The 24,276-nt window shown below is 29.5% G+C and overlaps 1 protein-coding gene across 2 annotated transcripts in view; it reads left to right on the top strand.

Moving 5' to 3' along the window:
• Positions 1–24,276, top strand: part of LOC143231789 (alpha-1-inhibitor 3-like) — a 65,442-nt gene that overhangs the window by 2,123 nt on the left and 39,043 nt on the right. For both annotated transcript variants that reach the window (XR_013017186.1, XM_076466440.1), the window contains exons 2-17: positions 1,447–1,616; positions 2,005–2,199; positions 4,259–4,314; positions 6,184–6,256; positions 7,385–7,498; positions 11,796–11,880; positions 12,448–12,553; positions 13,191–13,302; positions 14,783–14,904; positions 16,452–16,655; positions 17,010–17,225; positions 17,673–17,987; positions 18,887–19,036; positions 20,776–20,869; positions 21,539–21,615; positions 23,614–23,707. Coding sequence is in view for 1 of the 2 variants with exons in the window: in XM_076466440.1 (XP_076322555.1) it covers positions 1,547–1,616; positions 2,005–2,199; positions 4,259–4,314; positions 6,184–6,256; positions 7,385–7,498; positions 11,796–11,880; positions 12,448–12,553; positions 13,191–13,302; positions 14,783–14,904; positions 16,452–16,655; positions 17,010–17,225; positions 17,673–17,987; positions 18,887–19,036; positions 20,776–20,869; positions 21,539–21,615; positions 23,614–23,707 (2,083 nt within the window). In the remaining variant the exon portion in view is untranslated. The remainder of the gene's footprint in view (positions 1–1,446; positions 1,617–2,004; positions 2,200–4,258; positions 4,315–6,183; positions 6,257–7,384; positions 7,499–11,795; positions 11,881–12,447; positions 12,554–13,190; positions 13,303–14,782; positions 14,905–16,451; positions 16,656–17,009; positions 17,226–17,672; positions 17,988–18,886; positions 19,037–20,775; positions 20,870–21,538; positions 21,616–23,613; positions 23,708–24,276) is intronic.

Raw genomic sequence — 24,276 nt, 5'->3', positions numbered from 1 at the left:
TTTGCATTTAACAGTTCATTTTCCCAGTGTTTTATTCTGTTATTGATGTCCTTTTATATCTCGTTGATTTCGTTTTTGTACTTCTTCAATTTTCGTTGTAGTGATTCCATACTTTGTTGTTATGTGGTGCTTCAGTCTTTTTGATGAAATCTCTCTTCAAATCTTCAGTAATTTTGTGGATTTTATCGTTTGTCATATTTGTTTTTGTTCTCGATTCTTTTTAAAATTACCACCTGTTACTTCTTGATCTTTTGATTTTATATAAATTTATTTTAAACATTTTTTAAAACTTGTTTTATATCTCTTTCTTATTGATCTTGTTTTAATCATCCATCCCACGAAAATTACATATTATACTGTTTTCAAAGGCTCACCAAATCCATGTCTTCTAATTAAACCAATAATGAACACATTGAGATTGGATAAGCAGAAAGTAGTAAGTCTCTCTCGATAAGATTTGGCATCAAACTTTAATATGTTATCAGAGAAGCTAAGAGGTACATATTTCTCAATAATAATAATAATAGACAAAATTATCGATGGAAGCAAAACTAAAAAGTTGACGATGTGTGTAATTTATTGTAGCGGTAATTAGTTTCCTAGATGGGTGTACAAAGTATTTATTTAATAGGATAGTAACACCACTTCAAAAACAAAATGTGCTTCAGTGAAACTGGGTGTGATTTTGTTGTAACAATCAAACAAATGTCATGAAGAATATTAATCACTCAGTTTGATCAATAGTGAAACAAAGATTTCTATGGAGTTGTCAAATGTAGTTACCTTAGAATACATCTAGCTTCTTCAAATGACTACAAAGATCTCTTGTAGTCTTGAAAATGTCCCATGAGGCGTGTGTAATCATTTTTGTTTTATTGCTATATGAGCACCAAACTTAGTAACTACAAACGATTTGACACATATAAAATGCATGTTAAGCAAAATTAAATTAGATTTAATTTGTTAGGCAATCCATTGTAATGGTTGACTGAGTTAATGAGTTTGTCGATTTTAACCAATAGTTGAATTTTATAAGTTCACGTGAGCTTGTATTCTGATGATGAAATGGAAATACGGTGTAATTGTTAACATTGTAGTTCGGACATAACTTTTTCATTATGATTAATTAATTGAACTTTCACTTGTACTTTATTTTCCAAATATTCCTTTACATAAAGGATAATTTAATGACGTAGTAAGGTTAAAAAACTGGGTTTCGATACCTGCGGTAGACAGAGCACAGGTAGCCCATTAAGTAGCTTTGTACTTTAAAAAAATTACAACTTTTTTCAGCCTATACTAAAATAAATATTTATAACTTTTTATAAAATCAAATTAATTATTTCAACATATTTGCGTATTACTATTAATAATTGAAAATTCCATAAAAATGCTATTTTGCGAGGCTGAAAATTAAACTGATTTTTTTATATCTTGTTTTGTTAGCAGTTTCATTTTAACCTCTCAGAAGGTTTTTACAATTGGCAAGATTAATCGTCTGGACTTACAACTTTTTGGTACAGAAGGGAGTGTTGAATTTGATCACATGAGAATTGGTGTGAAGGACAACGATAATGGAAACGTCATAGCAGAAACTGTAGTGTCGTTCAGTAAAGGTTTGTTTATTCTTTTGTGTAGTATTCACAATTGTATTTTCCCTTTATTAACAGTGTACGTTTTTGTGTCATCCTTTTGTTACATATTAGGTTAATATAATTTTAAAAATAAATTTAAAGTGTTGTAATTTGTGTACCAGGTAATTTTTATTTTTAATTTTACCGTCACTTAATAGTGATGAAACAACGCAATCTTTATACTATATTAATAATGAAGAGACTTCAAAAATTCAAATAATTGTGTACATAAGCTTTTTTACATGTATGTGTATATTTATACATAGTGCTTTTATAACTGAAACAGAAAACTATAAAATATTTTGAAGATTTTAATTTTTATTTGATAACAATGTTATTAACTCCAATTATTTTTGTTTCTTTATTTTAGAAAGAGATAACCGCATCCTACTGTTAAATATTCCACCTAAGGTTGTAGTTAAACAGCCAAGGCTGTTTGTTTATGGATTCTACGCTCATTCCAGATTTAATGATTTTTCATATGAAAAAAGTATCAGATTAGAAGAAGAAAAGATTATTATCTTCATCCAGACTGACAAACCCATATACAAGCCGGGAGAAACAGGTAAGAATACTGCAATTTGGTTTTTAACGATTTAAAGTTTTTGAGTAGTTTGACTGCAATAGGTTATAAAAGCGCTCCATCACTTGACCAGAGAACAGTTTTGGAGCATTTAGTTTATTAGACGTAAGGTTAAAGTTCACAGGAACAGAGTAATCTGTCTCAGCAACAGGAAGAGGTTTGCGTATCTGCTAGTTGGGAGAAAGGATGTGGTGTTTTATTGTTGGAGAAAGAGTGAAGGCGAAAAACAACAAACAACTCTAGTCGACCACAGATGGACAAAAGTAACACTGACTTATTGTTTATAAACTATTATTGTTTAAAATAAAAAGGTGCAAGTGATCAAAAAAGATATGAAAGACTTTGAGCCAAATTCTTGGTTCTTGAAAGATAGAAACAAATCTAGTTAAAACTACTGTCACAATCCACATTGGATCAATGGTACAAAATAGTAAATAGCCTCCTTGATTGAATTGTGATACTGAAAGCAGTATCTGTGGCTGATTTAGCGCATGATGTTAATAAAATTTGACAAATTATGCATTAGAATCTTAGAGAAGTCCACAAATTTTGTAAATATGAAACAAACTATATGTTTGTTTTGAATATCTCGCAAGGCTACACGAGGGCTATCTGCGCTAGCAGTCCCTAATTTAGCAGTGTAAGACTAGAGGAAAGGCATCTAGTCATCACCACCCACCAACTCTTGGGCGTCTCTTTTACCAACAAACAGTAGGATTGACTGTCACATTATAATGTCCCCACGGCTGAAAGGGTGAGCACGTTTGATGTGACAAGGATTCGAACCTACGACTTAAACTATAGTACAGTGAAATAAGGTAGGTTATCAGTCCTAACTTGTCACAACAGAATGCATATAATGAAAACATATGTGTATATAAAATAAAATAAGGATAAAATACTGCTGAAAAACAATAAGTGAAAACAACTTCATTTTCAATACTGTAACTAGAAAAGAGAAAGAAATGTAGCTTTTACTGCAAAAATTTGTCGTTTGCAAAATTAGTCAACTAATTGAAGTTAAACATTCAAGTGATGATACATAAACAAAATTGCACAAGCAGCTCTTGGTTCCTCCAAAACTGAAATGAATCAGCTGAAAATCGCTAAACCTATATCCAGAGTCTGCATTTTCCCTACAGCTGACCAATCACAAACATTTGGAAGTACTTTTGTTCCATGTGACAGATGTCAATCTCATAATCATGATAATGTTGGATACGTTACAACTGTATCTTGTAAAACAGCATATAACATTTTGCCTGGCTTATTTCAAAGAGAGAAACACCTAAAACTAAGTTATCAATTGTGAGGTTTGAGTTTTCTAAGTTCTAAGCTATAATTCTTTAACATATTTTTACTTTGCTGTTGGGGTAACGCTACAATATAATGTTACATTTTTTTAAATAACTGTCATTACTGAATTAAAGAGGTCTCTTCATAACTTACTACAAGGAATTTGTTTTAAATGACAAAACTAAAAAGCTTGTGTGTTTCCATCTAATTTGTTCTTAAATATCAGGAATAATTATTGGAAAAGATGTTAAAAAACAGGATTTAATGAACTTATTTAATATTTTATTTGCGTTTATTATTATTCTAAAGATGTAATACTTTTTGAAGTAAAATATCCTATTTTATATTATTTATATTCCTATCAGAATGTTTCTGAAAGAGGGTTTGCAAAACAAGAAACTGTAAAAGAGAAAAAATAAAAATCTACAACTAATTTTCCATCAAAAAAAGAAATTCTTAATTTATTAATTTTTATTGTGGAATTGTCAGTCATATTGTTTTGTGATATTTCATGTATTATTTGTATTTTCAAGTGAAAATGGATCTTAAGGTACCTGAGTTGTTGGGTTTTTTATGTAATCGTAATTACTTTATTCTTTAGAAAAACTCGCTGTTTTACTATTGAAAAGTCTCAAAAATTGCAAGCTAGAGAGTAAAACTGTCAAAAGTGTAATGATCATTCAAAATAGATTTATGTCTCATGTCTATACGCTACAATTTCAATATTACGTTTTCTTTTTTTCAGTCAAAGTGCGTGTACTTCCGACAACACATGATTTAAAACTTCTCCCAAGAACAACCGTAAGTCTTGTTTGCATTTCTACAAATTACTAAGTTTATTCACCATAATTTAAATAAAGACATTAATACTGTGACCAAAAACTTTATATTATAAATATATATTAAAAGATCTTAGAGCATTTCATACGTTGATAAGTATTATTTGAAATAATTTATTCGTTTTAATAGGAAGAATTCAAAAATTGTCTTCAGTGTTACATAGAATTTTCTAATGATTTAACATGGATTGCGACTCGTAATCCGAGGGTCGCGGGTTCGCGCCCGCGTCGCGCTAAACATGCTCGCCCTCCCAGCCGTGGGGGTGTATAATGTGACGGTCAATCCCACTATTCGTTGGTAAAAGAGTAGCCCAAGAGTTGGCGGTGGGTGGTGATGACTAGCTGCCTTCCCTCTAGTCTTATACTGCTAAATTAGGGACGGCTAGTGCAAATAGCCCTCGAATAGCTTTGCGCGAAATTAAAAACAACAAAACAATCAAGAAAAACAATGAACAGAGGGAAGGCAGCTAGTCATCACCACTCACCGCCAACTCGTGGACTACTTTTTTACCAACGAATAGTGAGATTGACCGTAACATTATAACGCCTCCACTGCTGAAAGGGCGAGATGTTTGGCGCGACGGGATGCAAACCCGCAAACCTTGGATTACGAGTCGCACGCCTTAACCCACCTGGCCATGCCGGGCCAACAATGAACAGACATGTTGTCTTTTATTCTTTTAGGTTATGGAAATAAGTACGTTTCTTGTGATTTTTTTCACTGTCAGAGTTTGTAATTAAAATGTAGTAAAATTATTTCTAGAAAACGCTTACAGTTTCAAGAATACTTTTTACATAGGAACTAAAAAGTATTTTAATGTTTGATACTGAAAATATTAAATGCCCCCTGAAAAGGATGTTTCACTGTCAGTTACATAGTTAACATTTCTGGTGTCGGTAATAATTTTTAAAAATCTTTCATTTAAATTTTGATTTTACTGACATGGATAATTCTCTATAAACTTTTTGTCTTGTAAGCTGATGGTTAATATCTGAACAAAAAACAATAAGTAAAAAGTCGAGACTCTATTTATTTATATGAAAAACTACTACATTGCACTGAAGTACTTCATGTATTAAAAGTGGTTAACTTGCCACTAGATGCTCTGTTACAATTCTGTTTGTAATGCAATCCATTTGATGTTGTAATTGGCCACCCAGTGGTACATCAGTATGTCTGCTGGTTTCAATACTTGTGGTGGTCAGAGCACAGATGACTCACTGTGTAGCTTTGTGCTTAGCTACGAATAAACAAGACACTGTAATTGCTACAACAAGACAATGAAAGGAAATTTGGGACATAAATGAACACTTTTTAAGTTACCCTATTTTATTTCAAAATATATTTTGGCAATTTTTCAGTAGTTACAGTCCATCATATTTTGATGGTTAGGATCTGCTTGTATCTACATTGATATATATATAGTTGTTTTGTTTTCATGGATCATTACCGGAAACTACTTCATTAGTCGGTAAATCAACTGGTAATAAGATGAGCATCCAGCACAGAAATTATGAATAAATATTGTGGTTTGTTCTGTGGAAGGTTTTAAAAAGTATATGAACATGTCTAGTGTGTGCACAGAAATAACAAATAGCATGCAAAGCAGACACTAAAATAACAAGTGAATGCTCTGAGGATATACCTAAATAGACGTATCTTAAAATGATTGTTTTTATGCAACTGATATTACACTTTAGCACAAGCAACGATAGAACTTTTGGTATTTTTTATTTTAATTATTTTAAATGTAATTAGCTTTGTTTCATAGAACTACGTCGATAATTTGATGATAATGATATTTTGTTTTCAAATTAATGACTCATGAAGATTGGACATTTCCAAATTGAAAACCCTAATGGAATAGTTCTGGGGATTTGGCCAACATTGTCTTTTGTTGAAGGTAGGTTGTACCTTAAATTTTTGACTATTTCAGAACATTTTGGTTCTTATTTATTTGTTGACCTTAAAATTGTAGTTCATGTATGAAATCTTGTGGTATATTTAATATTATTTTATTTTGCTTTTGAAATGTCTTGGTTTTGTTTTTATCTGCAAATGCAAAACAATTACAAGATCTGATCTTATCAGATCTTTTGAGTTTCATTGTATATTGCTGTTCGTAAGTTGAGTATTCTTTGAGCGTCTTCTTTTGTACATTCTGCTAACATTTGAAGGTGATGGTAGCCATTAGAACAACACTATATAGGTAGTATATAACCAAAATATGCAAGTTTCCACCTATCCACAGAAATAGCTAAACTACCACAGTATTAAACTCTACTGTTTTTTCTCCTCTCTATTGTCTTCTAGTTGTTTAGTGATTTCAATGAACACTCCTCAGAATTTAATTTTAAGAGAATCCATAACATAAACATTCAAAGTCAACTTATAAAATGTACAAACATAAACTAAAATTTTATATAAAATAAATACATTAAGATATACTTAAAAATGTTAATCTAAGCTAATAACTATTGTAAAACTATACTTTTAGTTCTACTTTATTCCTTTATCATTTGTGTTCTAATTAAAGTGTTAGCTAATTACGCTTTTTCCTGCCATTGTACTAAAGCAATTTATTTCTGTGACCACTTATAGTATAATACACAAATATTTGTCTTATTTCCTTAATTTTTTTTGTAAATCTTAATACTAGGTTTTACTGTTGCACTATTCTAGTTCACAATTAACAATTTAATATATAAATATTTCTCTTATTTCTTTAAACTCTTTAGATTTCCACAACTCTCTGCAACATGTATTGCTACCATAACAATGTGGAAACTAAATAATCAATTGTCGTAAAGATTTCTGTTTTACTCAATGAGATAGAAAATCCATTATATGTCTGTATAACACAATTTTTTTGTCGTTTTTAAGGATAAGATGCAGATGCTTCTATAAAAGCAGGTGACAGAAAGTAGAACAGGTTATTAATTGTTCAAAAATTTCGTTGTTAGTGTAGATAAATGTTGAAGTATTATCAGTGAAAGAAGTATCTAATTTTGTTTTGATAAATTTTTGACAGGCATTGCACAGTTTGAGTTAGATTTACCTGATGAACCCACCTATGGATTTTGGCACATCAAAGGGAACATTGATAATGTTCAAATTTCTTGGGCTTTTGAAGTTAAGGAATATGGTAGGTTTTTTTTCTTTCATGTTGTAACTTGAATGAATTGAAGAGATTTTAGAATTTTTTTAAAACTATAAGATGTAGTTTTTGGAAACTTAAATTCTCTCTTGTTGAATAAAATAACTAAATGAGGAATTAAAATCTTTGTAATAGGAATATTGAATAGGAAATATTGATAAAAATGGGTCATTTCAGTGTATTTGGAGATAATAGAAATTTGGTTTTTATAATAGTCTTTATGAACTATTTTTCATTATTGTCAACAGGCTAATTTATTTTCTTTTTTTAATTTTGTTAAAGACAGAAAATATTTTTGCAAAACACTTGACACTGTATGGTATATAAGAATTCTTGCTTCTCTAAGCCAACATAAGAGAAAATATCTTGTATATGCTTAATTTTGAATTGTTTAGATACTTCCTTATCAGTAGTATTTTTCTCAAAATATATAATTAGTTTAGAATGTCATGGTTCCTTTTGTATGTCCGACATACTGACCACTTCTGTATGTTAAGCATGGTTATGATGTCTCACATCATGTTTTGATTATCATCTAACTTAAGATCTCATTGGTTGGATTACTTTTAAATTTATGTTTAATTATAGGGTTAAAATTTAGCGATCATCTGTAATTGGATACATACATACACCATGTTAATTTTTAAAACATGTCATAATCAACAATTAAAAGTAGCTCTGGACATTAATTTCTAATAATTACAATTAGGAAATTGAAAATATAATTTTTGTGCAGAAAAGAACACAAATTAATTTGTTTTAATTACATCCAAGTAAAAAACTGGTTTAAGTTACTGTTATAGTAAGTTACTTTTTGCATTTACTGTGAAAGAACTAGCCCTTGAAGATTTTCTTTTTTAGCTGTGTATTATCACTCTAAGTTAATTACAACTTAATAACATAATGTGTTTGTTGAATAACACGACATTTTATGTTCCTTTGCTTAGTTTACATACATTTAATTCTTTAATTTTTGATCATGCAGAGTGTGGTATTTTTGAAGTTTATAATCAGATCATTGATACTGAATTGTGTAAGAGTCCTTGCATCAGCCATTGGATTTTATTTCATTATTATTTTGTTGGAGCATAATAAATGACAAGTGGATAACTTATTTTATAACATGCATTATAATACTTTGTATACTGTACATTATTTATGTGTATGATATTTTTCACACTGTTTTATTACACTCAGGAAATTGAAGTAAAAATTAAAATTGATGTATTTTGATAAAATAAATTGATATTTATTAGATTTAAAGTGTACTTTTACAGGTGGTGTGATTACAATCTACAACTATTGTATGTTTCACATGTGAAATGATTTCCAGTATCAGTTTATCTTTTCACAATAAAAGCTGTTGCTTCTAATATTTACGTTGTGATATATTTCAATAGCTTATACTAATAAAAATATGCATATGACTTCATACACACCTGTGTGAACATATGATGTGTCAGGTTTCTGCTTTATGTTCATGTTTTACAGAGTTGCATCTACCTAGTTGTTTACAGTTGGAATAACAACTAATTTCACCCTTTCATATCTAATAAAGAACATATATTTAATTAGTTATATTTTGGTAAATCTTTATATATTTTCATACATAGTTTTTTATGCAGTTCATTTGAATTTTCAAACTTACACTAACACTTTAGGCCATAAAAAATAGTTGAATAATGGAGTGGTAAGGCTTAAACTTGACCCTGTTTTGTTTCTGTATTAGGAAATAAGGCCATACTCATGTCAAGGGGTGAAACAAATTCTTGTACAAATTTGTACAAGCTGAGCATGGATATATGTATATATATATATACAATGGGAATTATCAATGATGTAGGTAATTTCCAATTGTGAAATATCACACTAGGAACTTTTGTTTTAATATATAGTGTGATACATCCTACTTTTGGTTCTGGTTTTTGTCTTGTGTGGACGTTTGGTAGTTCCAGCAGTAAGAAATTTAAAACAAGTTTAGCAAGTACCACAGAAATTGTTTTTTCTTTGCTGCTTTCATTAATTTCGTTCTTCTTAAAATTTGTGGTAATTTTATATTTGAAACTATATTGTAAAATAGCTGAATTACATTCTGTTTATTTACTAGGGTCGATGACAGTGTCTACTATCACACACAAAATTAGTTTCTGATCAACTCATGTGATCTTCAGATAATTAACAAAATGTGTATAGTGGATAAAAGCATAATTAATAATAACTAAATGAATGTTGTAATTAAAAAATACTCATAATTAATAAGTAATATGATATTCCTACAAACACATATGCAGGGCTGAACTGTAACAGAAATAAGGCTGCTTCAGTAGTAATCTAAGTTTAAATGTTATGATGATAAACCAAAGAGTTTCACAGAAATGGCAAAATATTTGTTAATTTTATAGTAAAAACTACTGAAAGAAACTACATTTATTGTACATCTGATTTAGAATATTAATCTAATTATTAGTTGTTTAACTATTTTTATATATTATTTCACAGAGTATTTGAAAAGCATGCTTGTATAGATTAGAGACTACTTTTCTAATTGTTAGTAAATCTATATAGGTTTCATTTTTACATAATTTCCTAACACTTAAAGATTAATTTATCAGATATTATTGTCTATTTTCTGGGAATGTCATGTCGAAAGTGGAAAGACAGAACAACGAAGACATCCCTCTTTTAGAGTTTCAGTAACTGAGTACAAATATTCAGGTATTGTAATACTAGATCTCAGAGGCAATCTCCATTGAAAACACAGTATAGTTGGCCCCTTATGCATAATGTTTGGATGGGTGTGTTTCAGTAGTTAGTGCGTCTGAACTTTGCATTCCTTGATTCGTGGCTTGTACAACGTTGTTGTAAAAACATGCTTTGGAATTTGGGGCTGTAGATGGGCTTATATAAAAAATGATGGTTAAATTACACTGTTCACTCAAATAAGAGTAATAGGAGTAATAGGTGCTGTTAACTAGCTGCTCTCACTCTTCTCTCTCATCTGAAAATTGTGATAGCTATTAAAAGATTGCCATTTTTATAGACTGAGATTCTGATACTTTTAAGTAAGGCTATTCAAGATAGATTAAAAACCACAGCTCATACAAGTTTGTACAGGTCTCTGTATCACCCTTTGAAATGAGCATAACCTCACCAGGATAACAATGGAGAACCAGAAAGAAGCATTGTAGTATTTAATATTTATCTAATTCAGAGTATTAGTGAAAGACACAACTTTTGTTCCTCATTGTACCAGAAAGATGCACAAAAACTGAAATAAAAGTTACCTGATTAAGGATATATTTTACACTAGTTATGAAAGAGCAAAATTTGATGTTATTAACATCCTTAAATTTCAACATATGTGATCAGGACTTGAGTTGAGGGGGAGTGAACATGAGCTCCATACCTGTTGTTAAAATAAATTGTGAAAATGCTCATGTTGTTATAAATTTTTATGGAAATGGTTTTATTGTAGCATGTTTAAGGACATATGCAAATTTATTACAGTTACTAATTACACTGCACAACAATTTTTTGGAAAAGTTTTTGCTGATTATGACAGGTACCTTGGGGGTATGCACAAATATAGTTTTGGTTTTGCTTCATCACATAGGAACTCTGATAAATAGACAGATAACTGTTTACCAGTAATAATGTATTTAATTGCATTTATGTTTCTAATATGCAATTAAGTTCAACATAATTAAAAGTGTTTTTCTCCTGATTTTCATTTGTATTCAATGTCTAGTGCATCACATTGCAGTGCCCAACAGTAGTCAGCAAGCATTGACGAATTCCAGTTGCCCTGATATCATTTATTCATTGTAGCAATGTGCTGACAAAACTAAAGATTTTGATGAAATGGTACGTGATGGGCAAATTTGGATGTGATTTTCATGATCAGCAGCCAAAAATCTATAAGGAACACCCAACAGTGTTGAAGAAGCAAAAATTTTGTTGTGCAGTATTATTATTACAGTCTTACTAATTAATATAATTCATGTAGGCCTACTTCATTTTAGGCCTATTTTGCAACACATCATTTTTATATATTTTAGTTATTTTCTCATGATGTCATCAAAGTGAACTTCATTTCATAACTTTACACAACTCAAGACCAATGTGTGATCTTCTTTCACTCGTTTTTAAATCTTCTACTAAATATTTTATATATCACAAAATATCTTTAAACTTAAAATGAATATTAACACAAGAATATTGGCATCTTTTCATGTAAAATGTGTCAAAATAAAAATGTTGGATTTTTCAAATTTATGCATTTCAGTATTACCAAAGTTTGAAGTCAAAATAATACCTCCTCCATATTTGTTGTCGGATGCTGAGTTTATCACATGGGAAATATGTGCAAAGTGAGTAAATTTTTTCTGTCCATTTGAATACAATGTATAGTGTGTATGTAACATTTTAAATATTATTCAAATATTAAAAATATGTTATTGGAGGTGGATAACTCTTACATGTTTGTGATGCACATTTTTTTACATATATTTATAACAATTGTTAATAACGACTTGTGTACGTTTAAAATATTTTCAAATAAAATTGAGAAAAAATAAATTTTTAAAAACACTATTTTTGATTATTAAATAAAATGAACACATGCATGTTCTGTATGGGTAAAAAAAGTAAAAAAAATTGGAAAAAAAAATGTCAGTGAAAACATGAATAAAAGGGTTTTTAAGTTTTTAAAACATTTACAAAGAATCAGCTTCATTTGAAAACTATAATTAGGTTTAATAAGATAACGAAAATGGATTACATAAGCCATTTATTTATCTGGAAATAATTCTAAAAAAATAGAAACAGTAAGTAACAATGTTGACTATTATTTAGTTCAAAACACTTGTCTTATGTGAGGCATGCTTTTCTTAACTCAATAAAACTTTTATATCATATAAAGTGTTTCCAAATTTCAGTTATACCTATGGTCAGCCAGTAGAGGGTACGATTGTAATTGAGACAAGTGTTGTTAAATACAACTGGGAAAAGAAACCTGTACCAGTCGTTCATCATAGTGGACCAGTAAGTGGACCATTTTAAACATTAGTACTCAAAAGCTTAAATAAAGAACATAGAGTAAAATAAGAAAGCGATTAACAACAGAAATATGCTATTTTAAGCAGTTTCAGGTGTGCCAGAGGAACATTGAATATCATTTTAAAGCACAAGATAAATAAAGTTTAAATCCATAAGTTAAAATTAATACATGATGTACGTTTTGATACAATATAATGCTTTCCTCAGTTAAATAATTTTAACATCTGTCTTTATTTGTCTGGCATTTCATTAAGATGTTTATTGGAAAAATTGTTTGTTTGTAGTTAAGCACAAAGCTAAACAATTGGCTATGTGCACCCTGCCCACCATGGGTTTTGAAACTTGGTTTCTAGCATTATAAGTCCATATAAAAATATTTGCTAAAATACACTTGGCGTGTTCTTATGCAAATGATAGTGTATTTGTTTTCACATAACATGCAAATTTATTTCAAACATAAACTGTTTTGTGTTGTTGTTCTTTTTTTCCATAATTTTCTGAAATATTTATTTGAAAATATGGAACTTAATATTTGTCGCAGTGTAAGCTAGAAACATTAAATATGGAATATGATTTCAATTTTGAAATTTGAGATAAGGTTTATGGAAATTGCTTCTTTCAGATTGTTGGCTGTTTTACATTCACTGTTAACTCTTCTGCTATCGGCTTCAATGAAACAAGGCTAAGATATCGGCCTGTGACCATAACTGCAGAAGTCACAGAAAAAGGAACAGGTACTAAAGATTTGATATAGCTCATAAATTTTCCTAATTTTTTGTGATGGTGAGAAACCAACTTGAAATAAAAATGTATCTCAGAATGGCTGGTATGGATATTAACACTTTTATCGATAAGCATAGAACAGTGTTTTGATCTTTCTAGGTCATCTTCAGGTTGACCAGTTTCTTAACCATCTTCTTAACATTTCCAAATTTTTGTTTAAACTTTTAATTTACTAGAAAGTCTGATTTTTTAAATATTTATAGATGAAGTAAAGAAAAATATTATTTAAAATAGTTTGCTAAAGTGATAAAAGGAATTAGGTAATTATTACATTTATTGTTCTGTAATATAATGTGGTTTTGGTTTAAAAAATTCTGATAGTGTGAAAATATATTTATTGTCAAAAATTCCATGTGAAAGTATAATGCAGTATGGTGCATTATAAAGTATGGTGCAGTAGAATTATACTATAGAATACTAAATATTCTTTATATTTTGATAAGAAAAGGAATAAATTATTAATTAAAATCAATATATAAATACTGTACTATTTATGTGATTTGTTTTAAATTTGTACATATTTCTTTACATGAACAAGATATTCAGTTTAGATGTATATTTGTAAGGTATTAATTTGTATTTGATGAAAATTTGAATTAGAAGGGCAAATTTGCGTTTTTCAGAACAAACATAACATTTCACATGAAAGTTGTGTAGATATCTAAAATATTTATATCATTACTAATGTATGGATTTATGTGGTGTTTATTTGTGATTTATGTGGTGATTTTTTTGTGACATTCTTTTGAGATAAAAATGTTTTTTTATGTGGGGATAATTGGTCACTTTCATTAAAACATGTTTGTGGTTTGGTGAAGTTTTTTTTTCTTTTTTGCATACTTAAAAATGAGTAATAAGAAAAATACTTGTGAAGTCTTAAAGAGATAGAGCCTGATATGTCTTCAACACAACTTTCAATTGTCTGCAATTTTAGTTTTATTGGTTAATCATCATATTATAACTGAGAGTTCATTGAAATAACAAAACACGAAACATTCAAGAAGCTTTGAAAATATAACAGAAGGTTACAGTGTTCCAAAATTCAAAGTGTTTTAGAAACGTTTTGAGAATATATTTCTACATTTTTAGATTTTTGTATCAATCACAGTTGTAAAGGTATATATGTATGTATAAAGTTATGAGGTTAAGTTGTGGAATTAATATTTACAATGTGTTTGTTATCAGTTTAACATTTGTATTACATAAGTCTTTTCATAAATATTATTGATGTTGACAAATCGATACGAAGCTAGCAATGAGACTATAAATGCTATGACAGAATTCTGCTTGTTTGTGTGATATACATATATATATAAAGATAAGATGAAAGTTACTTTATTGATATTAATAAAACTTAAACATGAGCGAATGATGATATTTAACTGCTGTTGGGTAAATAAGTTTCTTTTCAACTATAATTTTTTTTCTCAGATATTAAGATGAATGCCTCACGCTCAATCTCTCGAATATTTTATCCTTTCACTATTCATTATGTTCAGCCACCTACAACAACAAAAAGTTACTTAAAGCCTGGCCTTCCATTTTATGGAGAGGTATGCCTAGTACCTTTTTTTTTCATGTTAATGATCCATTCCTGTGATATATGTGATACCTATCTAATTGTAAATGCCTTAGAACATTTGTTAGTCTTATATGTAAGAAATATTACAAGGAAATCAGTCTAGCTATAAGTTTTTGTTAGATAAGTGTTTAATGTGAGATTTCTAATCACAGATTTTTACTTTAACAGTGGAAAATAAATGCTACTTAAAAAAATTAAATCTAGGTATTATAAGAAATATCTACTATTTCCTTTTAATTTGAAATAGTTTACATTTGCATACTGAGATTTTTATTAATTGGTCACACCCAACATAAAATTGTTAGCAAATTTCTAATGTTTAGGTCATAGCTACTGACAAGCTATGCTTAACTGTCAACTGGTGTTGTCTTGTATAATAACATATTCATTAAAGTATACCATATTTTGTAGGATGTGTAGTAAAGCTCAAACAAAATTATACAGCAGAATTGGTGATGTAATATTTTTGTTTCCTTAAATATGATAAAAATTAACAGGACTGCAGCTACTTTCAGTTAGAAGAAGATTATTTCTTTAAGTCAAAATAAATTACAATATTTTATTAATAATGTTTAAATACTGATACAAAAGTTAATAATTAATGGATTTAATAAAGAAATTTTTGATAAAATTATTAAATCATTCTGTAATAAATACAAAAAGTGAAATCAGAGAAACTTTACTAATAATTACTTTTAGTTGAAAATAAAGTCATTTAAAAACTTGGCACTATTTTTTTGTGGATGTATACCTTGAGCCACATATAAAAGCATGACAGTCACAATAAACTTAGTACACTGATATGGTTCAATGTCATGTTAATTAGTGCTTCCACCATATTGGGGACAGGAATGCTAACTTCAAAAAGTAAATTTCATCTTACTTATCCCCAAATTTTCCTTAGTTTTTATTTTATTTTCATCTTTTTATGTTTATCTTTTTCTTATTTTTATTTTAACTTGGGAGAGCAGTCACCTTTTCACAGCTGTCTGTATGCAGTGAAGGGTGATATAGACATGAGATGTTGTAGCCTTGAAAACCCACATCTCGCTCTCCTGATTTCTAATATTCTTATGTGAGGCTAGCAAATTGGAGGTTAAGACTGGTAAATGGTGTATCCCCACCACAATGTGGATCCCACTTCCATAGTCACCTCCAAAACCTAGGATACATTTTATAATCCCACATTGTAGCTTGTACTCTAGGATCTTTTACAAAAAATGCAGCGTATTTTGTTTAATTCTAATATGTTTTGTTTTGGCTTAAAAAAATTTATGATTATAATGTGATTAATCAGAGTTTGGGATTTAATGTTTTTAAAGTTGTCCTTTCTCATGATTTTGTTTACTTATTTAATTTATATATATATATATATACTACTCATATATTTATATATAAAGAGGGATTTTGTTTAAACAACTTTATTTTATAAATTGAATGATTCCAATCTAGTCATAATGACAGTGTTATTGTTTGTAAATTGTGTGTAAAAACTGATTGACTTAACTCTTTATTCAGCTGAAAGTTCAAAAACCTGATGGATCTCCCGCACCACATGAACCAATTGAAATATGCATGTATACTAGAAGAGAAGTGTGGAATATTGAACGTTTGTTGCTAGAAAAAAGTAAAACTTGTAAATCATTTACTAGTGATCAAGTAGGGATCATCCAATTTACTGTACCTCCTCAAACTCCTGATGTCATATCGCTAAGATTCAAGGTAGTCAACTTTCCTGGTCTTTTGTTGTTTGTGCATTTAGTGAATTCTTTTCTCAGCATATAGTTAATTCTTGTGTTACATGATTTTAATAAAAGCTTTTCAGATTAATGCTTCTAAGTTTGCTTGTATGAATGTTAATGACAGAAGAAATTGTTATTTTTAAAGCTTTCACATTTTGCATGAATTTACTTTGTGTGAAAAAGCGACATATCTTATTGAATCCTGTGTTCAACATCTACGTTATAAAATGATCACAATTTTTTACCATTTAAATATAATATAGATACATTATGCACATTTGTGTGAAATTATTTATTTTGAAAGTAAAATGTAAACCTTTTTTTTTTATCTAAGGCTAAGTCCTTAAGATATGAACAAAATAAAGCAGGAGACAATGATAACAAACTAAAGCAGCCTGAATATTCCTTCATCGTGTCATCTTGGTATTCTCCTTCTGGAAGCCATCTTCAACTGGAACCTATAACAGAGACAATTGAATGTGGAAAATATTTAGGTATTAAAATAAAATATACAACACGAGGAGAGAAGAAACGAATCTTCTATTATAAGGTAATTGTGCTTAGAATATGGATTTTTTTCCAGATCAGTTTCTTTTTTCCATATGCCAGAAATATGAATAACAACAACAATGAGAAAATTCATATTATTTTGTATCTGTTAATCTGAATATTTTCGTAAATACAACAAATTCAAACGTTTTAGGTAAAGAATCTTTTAATTACAGTATCAGACAATATTTTAAATCATTTATTTGAAATTTGAGTGTTAACAATCAACATGTTTGGATTGTTCATTAATTCAGCTGTAATAAACTACACTACAAGTGTATAAATAACTGGACAAAGAAATCAAGCAACAAATGTAACATCTTTAGGGTAAAAATTTGCATGTTACTGCCAAAAGATACATTATTTCAGTTTACTCTATATAACTCTGAAGACTTTCAGAGTTAAAATGATAAAGTTTTTAAACTGAAGTTTATTATTTTCTTTTCAGATAATGGCACGAAATAACATTGTTGATGCAGGCTCTTTTCAACGTAAATTCTTAAAGAAAGATGATAAATCAGGAGAAACTGATGAGACTTACTTTCCTTATGATACTAGTGTCCTACCTTTACATCCACCAAATGAACCTGAGTGGGAAAATTATGTAAATATACCTCCCTTCATTGGTGAAATCACATTGAAATTCATGCCAACTTTTAAGATGAACCCTGTTGCGAGAATTATTGTATTCTACGTCCGAGAAGACGGAGAAACTGTAGCTGATTCAACTATAATTGGAATAAAAAAGTGTCTGCCAAACAAAGTAGGTCACGAAATTCGTGATTCAATTTTACTGGATGAAACGTGTACTTTCCTCTTTTATTATTTAGTATGTATCTGATTCTTTGTAAACTGTAATGTGATTAATACTGTTAAATTAGCAATCTGGTCTTTTACTGAGTGTAATATATGTAATAAATATCCCTAATTTAGTCTTCAATCTAGTAGTAACGCATGATATCTTAAAAGTAAAATATTTAATGTTTCTAGCATTAAATTTGTGTTGCCTCTTTGAAACAAAAAGGCTCTTTTTTTACATTAAGTAAAATGGACGTTTTCATCTACTTTTTAACTACTAAATTTATTAATATTATTTTTTAACAAGTAAAAATAAACAGCTGTGTTTCTTCTTTACCTTGAAGCTGGTTTGACTCAGTATGACAAATTAATTTATTAGAGTTCAAAGGTTTTTTTGAGTAAAAATTACAAGTATTGTAAAGACATTGTGGAATGTTGAGGGTTTTGGTAGCTTATAGGTTTACCATCGTTGTTAAGACAGTCTGAAATTAATAGCCCTGTCTTAAGATTTTAGAACTAACAATTTAAAAAGGTAATTATGCATGCAAAGAAATTCAAAATTGTTTTAACTTTTTGAAAGGAGTAAAGAAAAGTTTATTGATTTAATTCATGGTGAGTTACAGTGAATTATTATAACTTCTTGTATTCCAGTCTGTCAGATAGTTACAGTGTGATAAAACGATAAGTTGAAACTTAAATATAAATTGATAAGTTAGAACTTTAAATATGCAGAGCATACATGCTGTTTGTAATTTTTCTTTGCAGATTTTTTAACAAATTATTATATTTTTGTTCTTATAATTTTTTTTTCAAATATGTCACATTTTTTTCTATAAATATAAAATTCTTTATTTTTTTGAACAGGTTGACCTTAAATTTAAAGAAGAAAAAGTAACTCCAGGTGCTACTGCTACACTACAGCTAACAGCAAGTCCTTATTCTGTCTGTGGAATTGGAGCTGTTGACAAAAGTGTTTACTTATTAAGTTCAGATAATCGAATAACTGAAGAAGAGGTATATATTTCTATATAAAAATCAACAAACCACAAATACTTACATTGGATTATTTTAGTATTAGATGAAAAATTTGTCGCACATTAATGTGTAAATGTCAGTAAGTGCGTTTAAGATGTTTGAAATTCCTCCTTAAGTCTAGAATGTTTCAAGAGAGTGGGCCATAATAAAATATTTTGTAAGTTGTATATAAGTGTTAATGGTGCTGCCCCATTATATACTTTTAAAATAACTCATGTTTAGATCACAAAAAGAACAGCACACTTAAATTATGTATTGAACATGTTGGTAAATTTTTTACATAAAAAAACCTTCTTCAGAAAATAAAAATTTTTATTGCAATGTTTAAAGACCTTATAGAAGATACTGGTTATGTGGTAAAAAACATGATGGAACTATTGTTGAAGTTGTGACAAATGTTAAAATATGTGAAAAAGCTACTAAAGAATAGATGCAAGGGAAAGATTTAGGGCCTGGCTTGGTGTGGTGTTTAGGGTGCTTGATTCCCAATGTGCAGATTATGGATTCATATTCCTTCATCAAATGTGCTCACCGTTTCAGCTGTGAGGGTGTTATAACTATGATAATCAACCCCATTTTTCATTTTTAAAGGCATAACCCAAGAGTTTACAGTGGGAGGTGTTCACTAGCTATCTTCATTCTAGACCATCGCTTCTAAATTAGGAGTGCCTAGCACAGATAATCCTCAAGGTTTTGTGTAAAATTTCAAAGATAAAGAAACAAATGAGAGATTTGGTGGGAAAAAGTGTCTTAAGTTTGAGGAAAGAGAATTTTTAAAAATGCACATCCTGGGAAAAACTGTGTCTGTTCAAAGAAGGCTTCCTTTGTGCCCTATGACTAACTTCACATCCTCTGGAATGCTGTGTAAGAATTTAACAGCATGGAGTCAAAATATGAAATACTTGAATACTGACTTAGGTGAAGAGCTGGCATGTTTTTCTTACTATCATATTGGTGGTCATTAACATGTAGATTTTAATCTGCTGATGCCTGATAAGATTTATCATCCAGTAATTGAATTTAACTTGTCCAGTGTTCATGAATTGTGTTGTGTAATTTGTAATGAATAAGTAATTCCCAAGTTTACTCAATGTGTTGTTGTTGAGCTAGTTTAGGCTACTATCAATGATTTAATCATTCTTAGTACAGGGTTAGCTTATATCACTTATCTCAACCAGCTAACTACTCGCATTACTGTAACAACGTAAATTTAAAGCATCTATTTTTTTAGTGTGGTATACCATTTGGATGTTATACCCTACATTCTGTTTGAACTAATGATACTTTGAAATGACAATTATTACCAAGCAAGATAGGTTTCCAAATTTCTGAAACCAAAAACATTAAACTATTCACTTTCTCTGAGTACATTTTGGGTCATTTTTTTAAATGTTTTCATCTGCCTACTAGATCCTCTCATTAAGAATCACTAAATTTACCACCTTCTACAGTGAAGAAATAATTATTTGAAAATTTTGGTTGTCTGTTAAAGATTGGATTGGTGTTAGAGTTGTTAGATCAAGTCAATAGTAAAATGTTGACTCTATCCTCATAATTTGTGTTGATGTCTGAGATTCATGTATGGTCTTTCTTTGTCATTTCTATAGAACTTTTCTCAACATTGTTTTTAATATTACATTTGAAAATGTCATATGAAACAGTTTTTAGGTACAGTTAAAAAAGGTAACACTTCATTCATTTATTTTATGATACCTCAGATTTTCAGGAAACTTGGAGGCCATATGAGCTATTATTGGCCACCACAGGCAACACCAGACCATGAGTATTGTAAAAACTATGTACCCAAACACCGTAAGTATGTTTAAATAGTTTTAAAACAGTTATTATAATGTATATACTATGATTATTTCAGAGTAAATAAAAATTTTGTAAATTCAATAAGTAAAGAAAAATATTTTCTTTACAAAAGTAACCTCTTCTGGTGTAGCCAGTGGTTAGGGTGCTTGACTTGCAGAGTCCTGAGTTTGAATCCCCATTCCACCAAACATGCCTGCCATTTCAGCCATGTGGATGTTATAATGTGATGGTTAATCCCAATATTTATTGGTAAAAATAGTAATCCAAGATTTGGCAGTGGGTGGTCATAATTAGTTGCCTTTCTCTCTTGCCTATAACTGTTAAATTAGGGATGGCTAATGCAGACAGCTTTGTGTGAAATTCAAAACAAATGAACAAAAGTACCCTAATTAATAATATTATATATGTTTTTTCTCCATATGTTAATTAATATAATCTTTGGTTTGGGGGAAGGATTGATGTTATTTTGCGAACATTTATTGTTTAGGCTTAAGTTTGGTGGGTTTTCTTAATGCTTAATATATTTATTATGTTATTTTTCAAAACAGAAAAAAAATTATGTTTACAGGCCATGGAAATATTGTCACAAGGAAATATATTATTAATTTGTTGGGCTTACAGACATATTTTTTTACAAACATGTTTAATGTTTCATTTCGTTAGCTGTAAGTGAAGAAAAGATGATCTACCCACCAGTGTTTTCATCTATTGGGTATTTGGATACAATCTATGCTTTTGACGTAAGTTATGATGTTACAAATGTTTCCTCTTGCATTTTCTATAATTAAAATGATTTTAAAGGTTTTAGGTTAAGAATAAAAATACATAATTTTCGTAAATGTAATCAGTTTCTTATTTCTTTGAGTAGCCCAAGAGTTGGCAGTGGGTGGTGATGACTAGCTGCTAAATTAGGGATGGCTAGCACAGATAGCCCTCGAGTAGTTTTGCATGAAATTTAAAAAACAAACAAATCTTATCTCTTTGAACATACTTCTTAAATCTTTTCAGATTACTGTTAAACATTTTTTGTCTACCTTTTGCAATAAGTTAAGACTGTTAGGTACAACAATTAAAAGTATACATTAAAGCAGTTGTTTTCAACCATTTTTATGCTACATACCCATAGTCAAACCTTTGAGCCAGTGGATTACCCCTTATGTAAGTAATTTGTTAAGGAAAATTATGAGTTACTGTAGTAATGTAAAAGTAAATGAAACGAATTATTCAACAGTTGGTATAAATACCACAAGTTTGGAACAAGTTTCATTAAAAAGAAGTAATGAGACATATGTTTTGTACTTTGTAAATTTTTTTAAGACTTGTGTTGCTGGAATGGGCTTGATGTTTATCTTAGACAGTGATGTAGTTTTTCAAAATAATAATAATAAAAGAAATCTGTAACCCAAATGCTTTTGAAAGTGCTTAGGCTATAGGGTTTTCTTTTTATCATTTTATATGAAGACTTATGGAGCTTACATGTTGTTTTGACATCACGTAGTTATAATAAGTCAGGCCTAGCTGGAACCCAGGCATTTTTTGTATGTAATAGATTCATGCACCTTCAGAGTTTTTTGTGGTTTTCTCTATAAATTGTTGATTAGGTAAATTAAAAATATTAATTGGGTAATCAATAAATGAAATAAAGATTTGATAAATAACAGAGCAATGATCCCTCTAAAAACTTCTAATTATGTTTGGCTTCACACAGTAGCAGACTGAACTCTTGAAAATCTTACTGGAGAAAAAACTAAAAGAGTCCCACAAATTTGTCATAAAAACAAACAAACTACATACTTTCTCAAGGAAACCCACCAAGATTTTTCTCAGTGTCTTGTTTAGCCAGTCTGTGCCTAGCTCCATATTATTATTTTTAAAATATAGTTCAAACACTTTTGATTTTCTAGAATTATGTCATTGCAATTGATTTTGTGTTTTTACAACCTTGTTATTAAAATGAAAGTAAGTTATTTGTTTCTTAGTCAAAGTGATAGACTTTTTTTAAAATTCTGCAAAGAAATCAGAATAAAATATTTTCATGTGTGGTGTTCCTGGTTTGTGGAAATAGTGGCTTTAAGGTGTAGTAGCCCCACATAACAAGAGTTTCAAGGATTTAGCTGAACAGGATATCAGTTTGAGAACAACAGGAGAAGAGAATAAAACAAGTTTTATGATACAATGTGTTTATTTCATATTTTCTGTACAAAACTGTTATATGACATTCAGGGGAAAGACAAAAAGTAGAGTAAAATAAATAGAAACTTAGAGAAGTAAACTTACGTGAATAGCAGAATTAATAAATAACAGATAAACACATAGATAAAACTTCACTGACATATCTATATTCTCTTAAAAATAAGAACTAATATCTAAAAGTGCCAGCACTGCATGTTCTCTCTATAGGTGACCAATCAGAAAAAAAAGGCACAAAAACATGAAAATATTTCTTTTTGTTCAACCACAAGACCAAGCACGGCATATGCAACATTTCCTTGACTAATCCAAGCTGTTAAAAGTAGCACATGAGACTGTAATTTTCACATGATTTTAATTAACAAGACTTAGCACTCCCAGAAAAAAACGTTTATAAATATTAAATGTAAACTATGGGTGAATGTGTGTGTGTGTAATATTTACATGTAATTTTAAAAGTTTTGCTATTTTCAAAAACGTTTATCAATAATATGACCAGTGTTTTAACAATAAAATGTATTGATTTCTTTCCTTTTTTTATTCATAAGGAAGCTGGTCTTCTTGTGATTAGTGACATGGAATTGGAAACTCGTCCTTGTAAACCACAGGATTTTGAAGATATTCAAAGACCTTGCTTCTATGGTAGTGTGATTTAAAACATTTGATTTGATTTTTGATAAATATTTTAAATTTGAGTTTTTACACATTTTGTGTTATTTTTTAAAGCATCACTTTAATTTTTTTTCTCACTTTTGTTTTTTATTAGAATTTAGAGAAAAGGTTGGAAACTTTGACATACAATTTTGTTTAAAATAACTTGTTGAGAATCACTCAAACTTTAAATCAATCATGAGATGGGGTCTTTGAAGGAATAAGAAAAATCATGGTGAGTCATTCAAATAGTTCAGCATTTAGAACATCCATTTATAATACACAGAATTAATAGTACAAGCCTGTCTGTGGAAAATCTTTTTTCAGCAGTGTTGTCACTGTAATATTATTGGTCAAGATGAAGAAACGTTTGAACTGAAACACCTGGACTGCACATATACAAACATACTTGGCTCAGTTGATGAAGTGACAACCTGATCTATGGCCAGTGCTAAGTTTTAGTGTGTCACTCAAATTAACTCTTAAAAAATGTGATGCTGTCATCGATGAATGCTGTTTAACGATTGTAACCATGCTCACAATTACCTCAGTAGATGGGA

This window comes from Tachypleus tridentatus, chromosome 11 (genome assembly GCF_004210375.1).
Source record: "Tachypleus tridentatus isolate NWPU-2018 chromosome 11, ASM421037v1, whole genome shotgun sequence".
NCBI classification, from domain to species: domain Eukaryota; kingdom Metazoa; phylum Arthropoda; class Merostomata; order Xiphosura; family Limulidae; genus Tachypleus; species Tachypleus tridentatus.
Note: the sequence above shows the minus strand (reverse complement) of the source record. Positions and strands in the feature narration are given on the sequence as shown.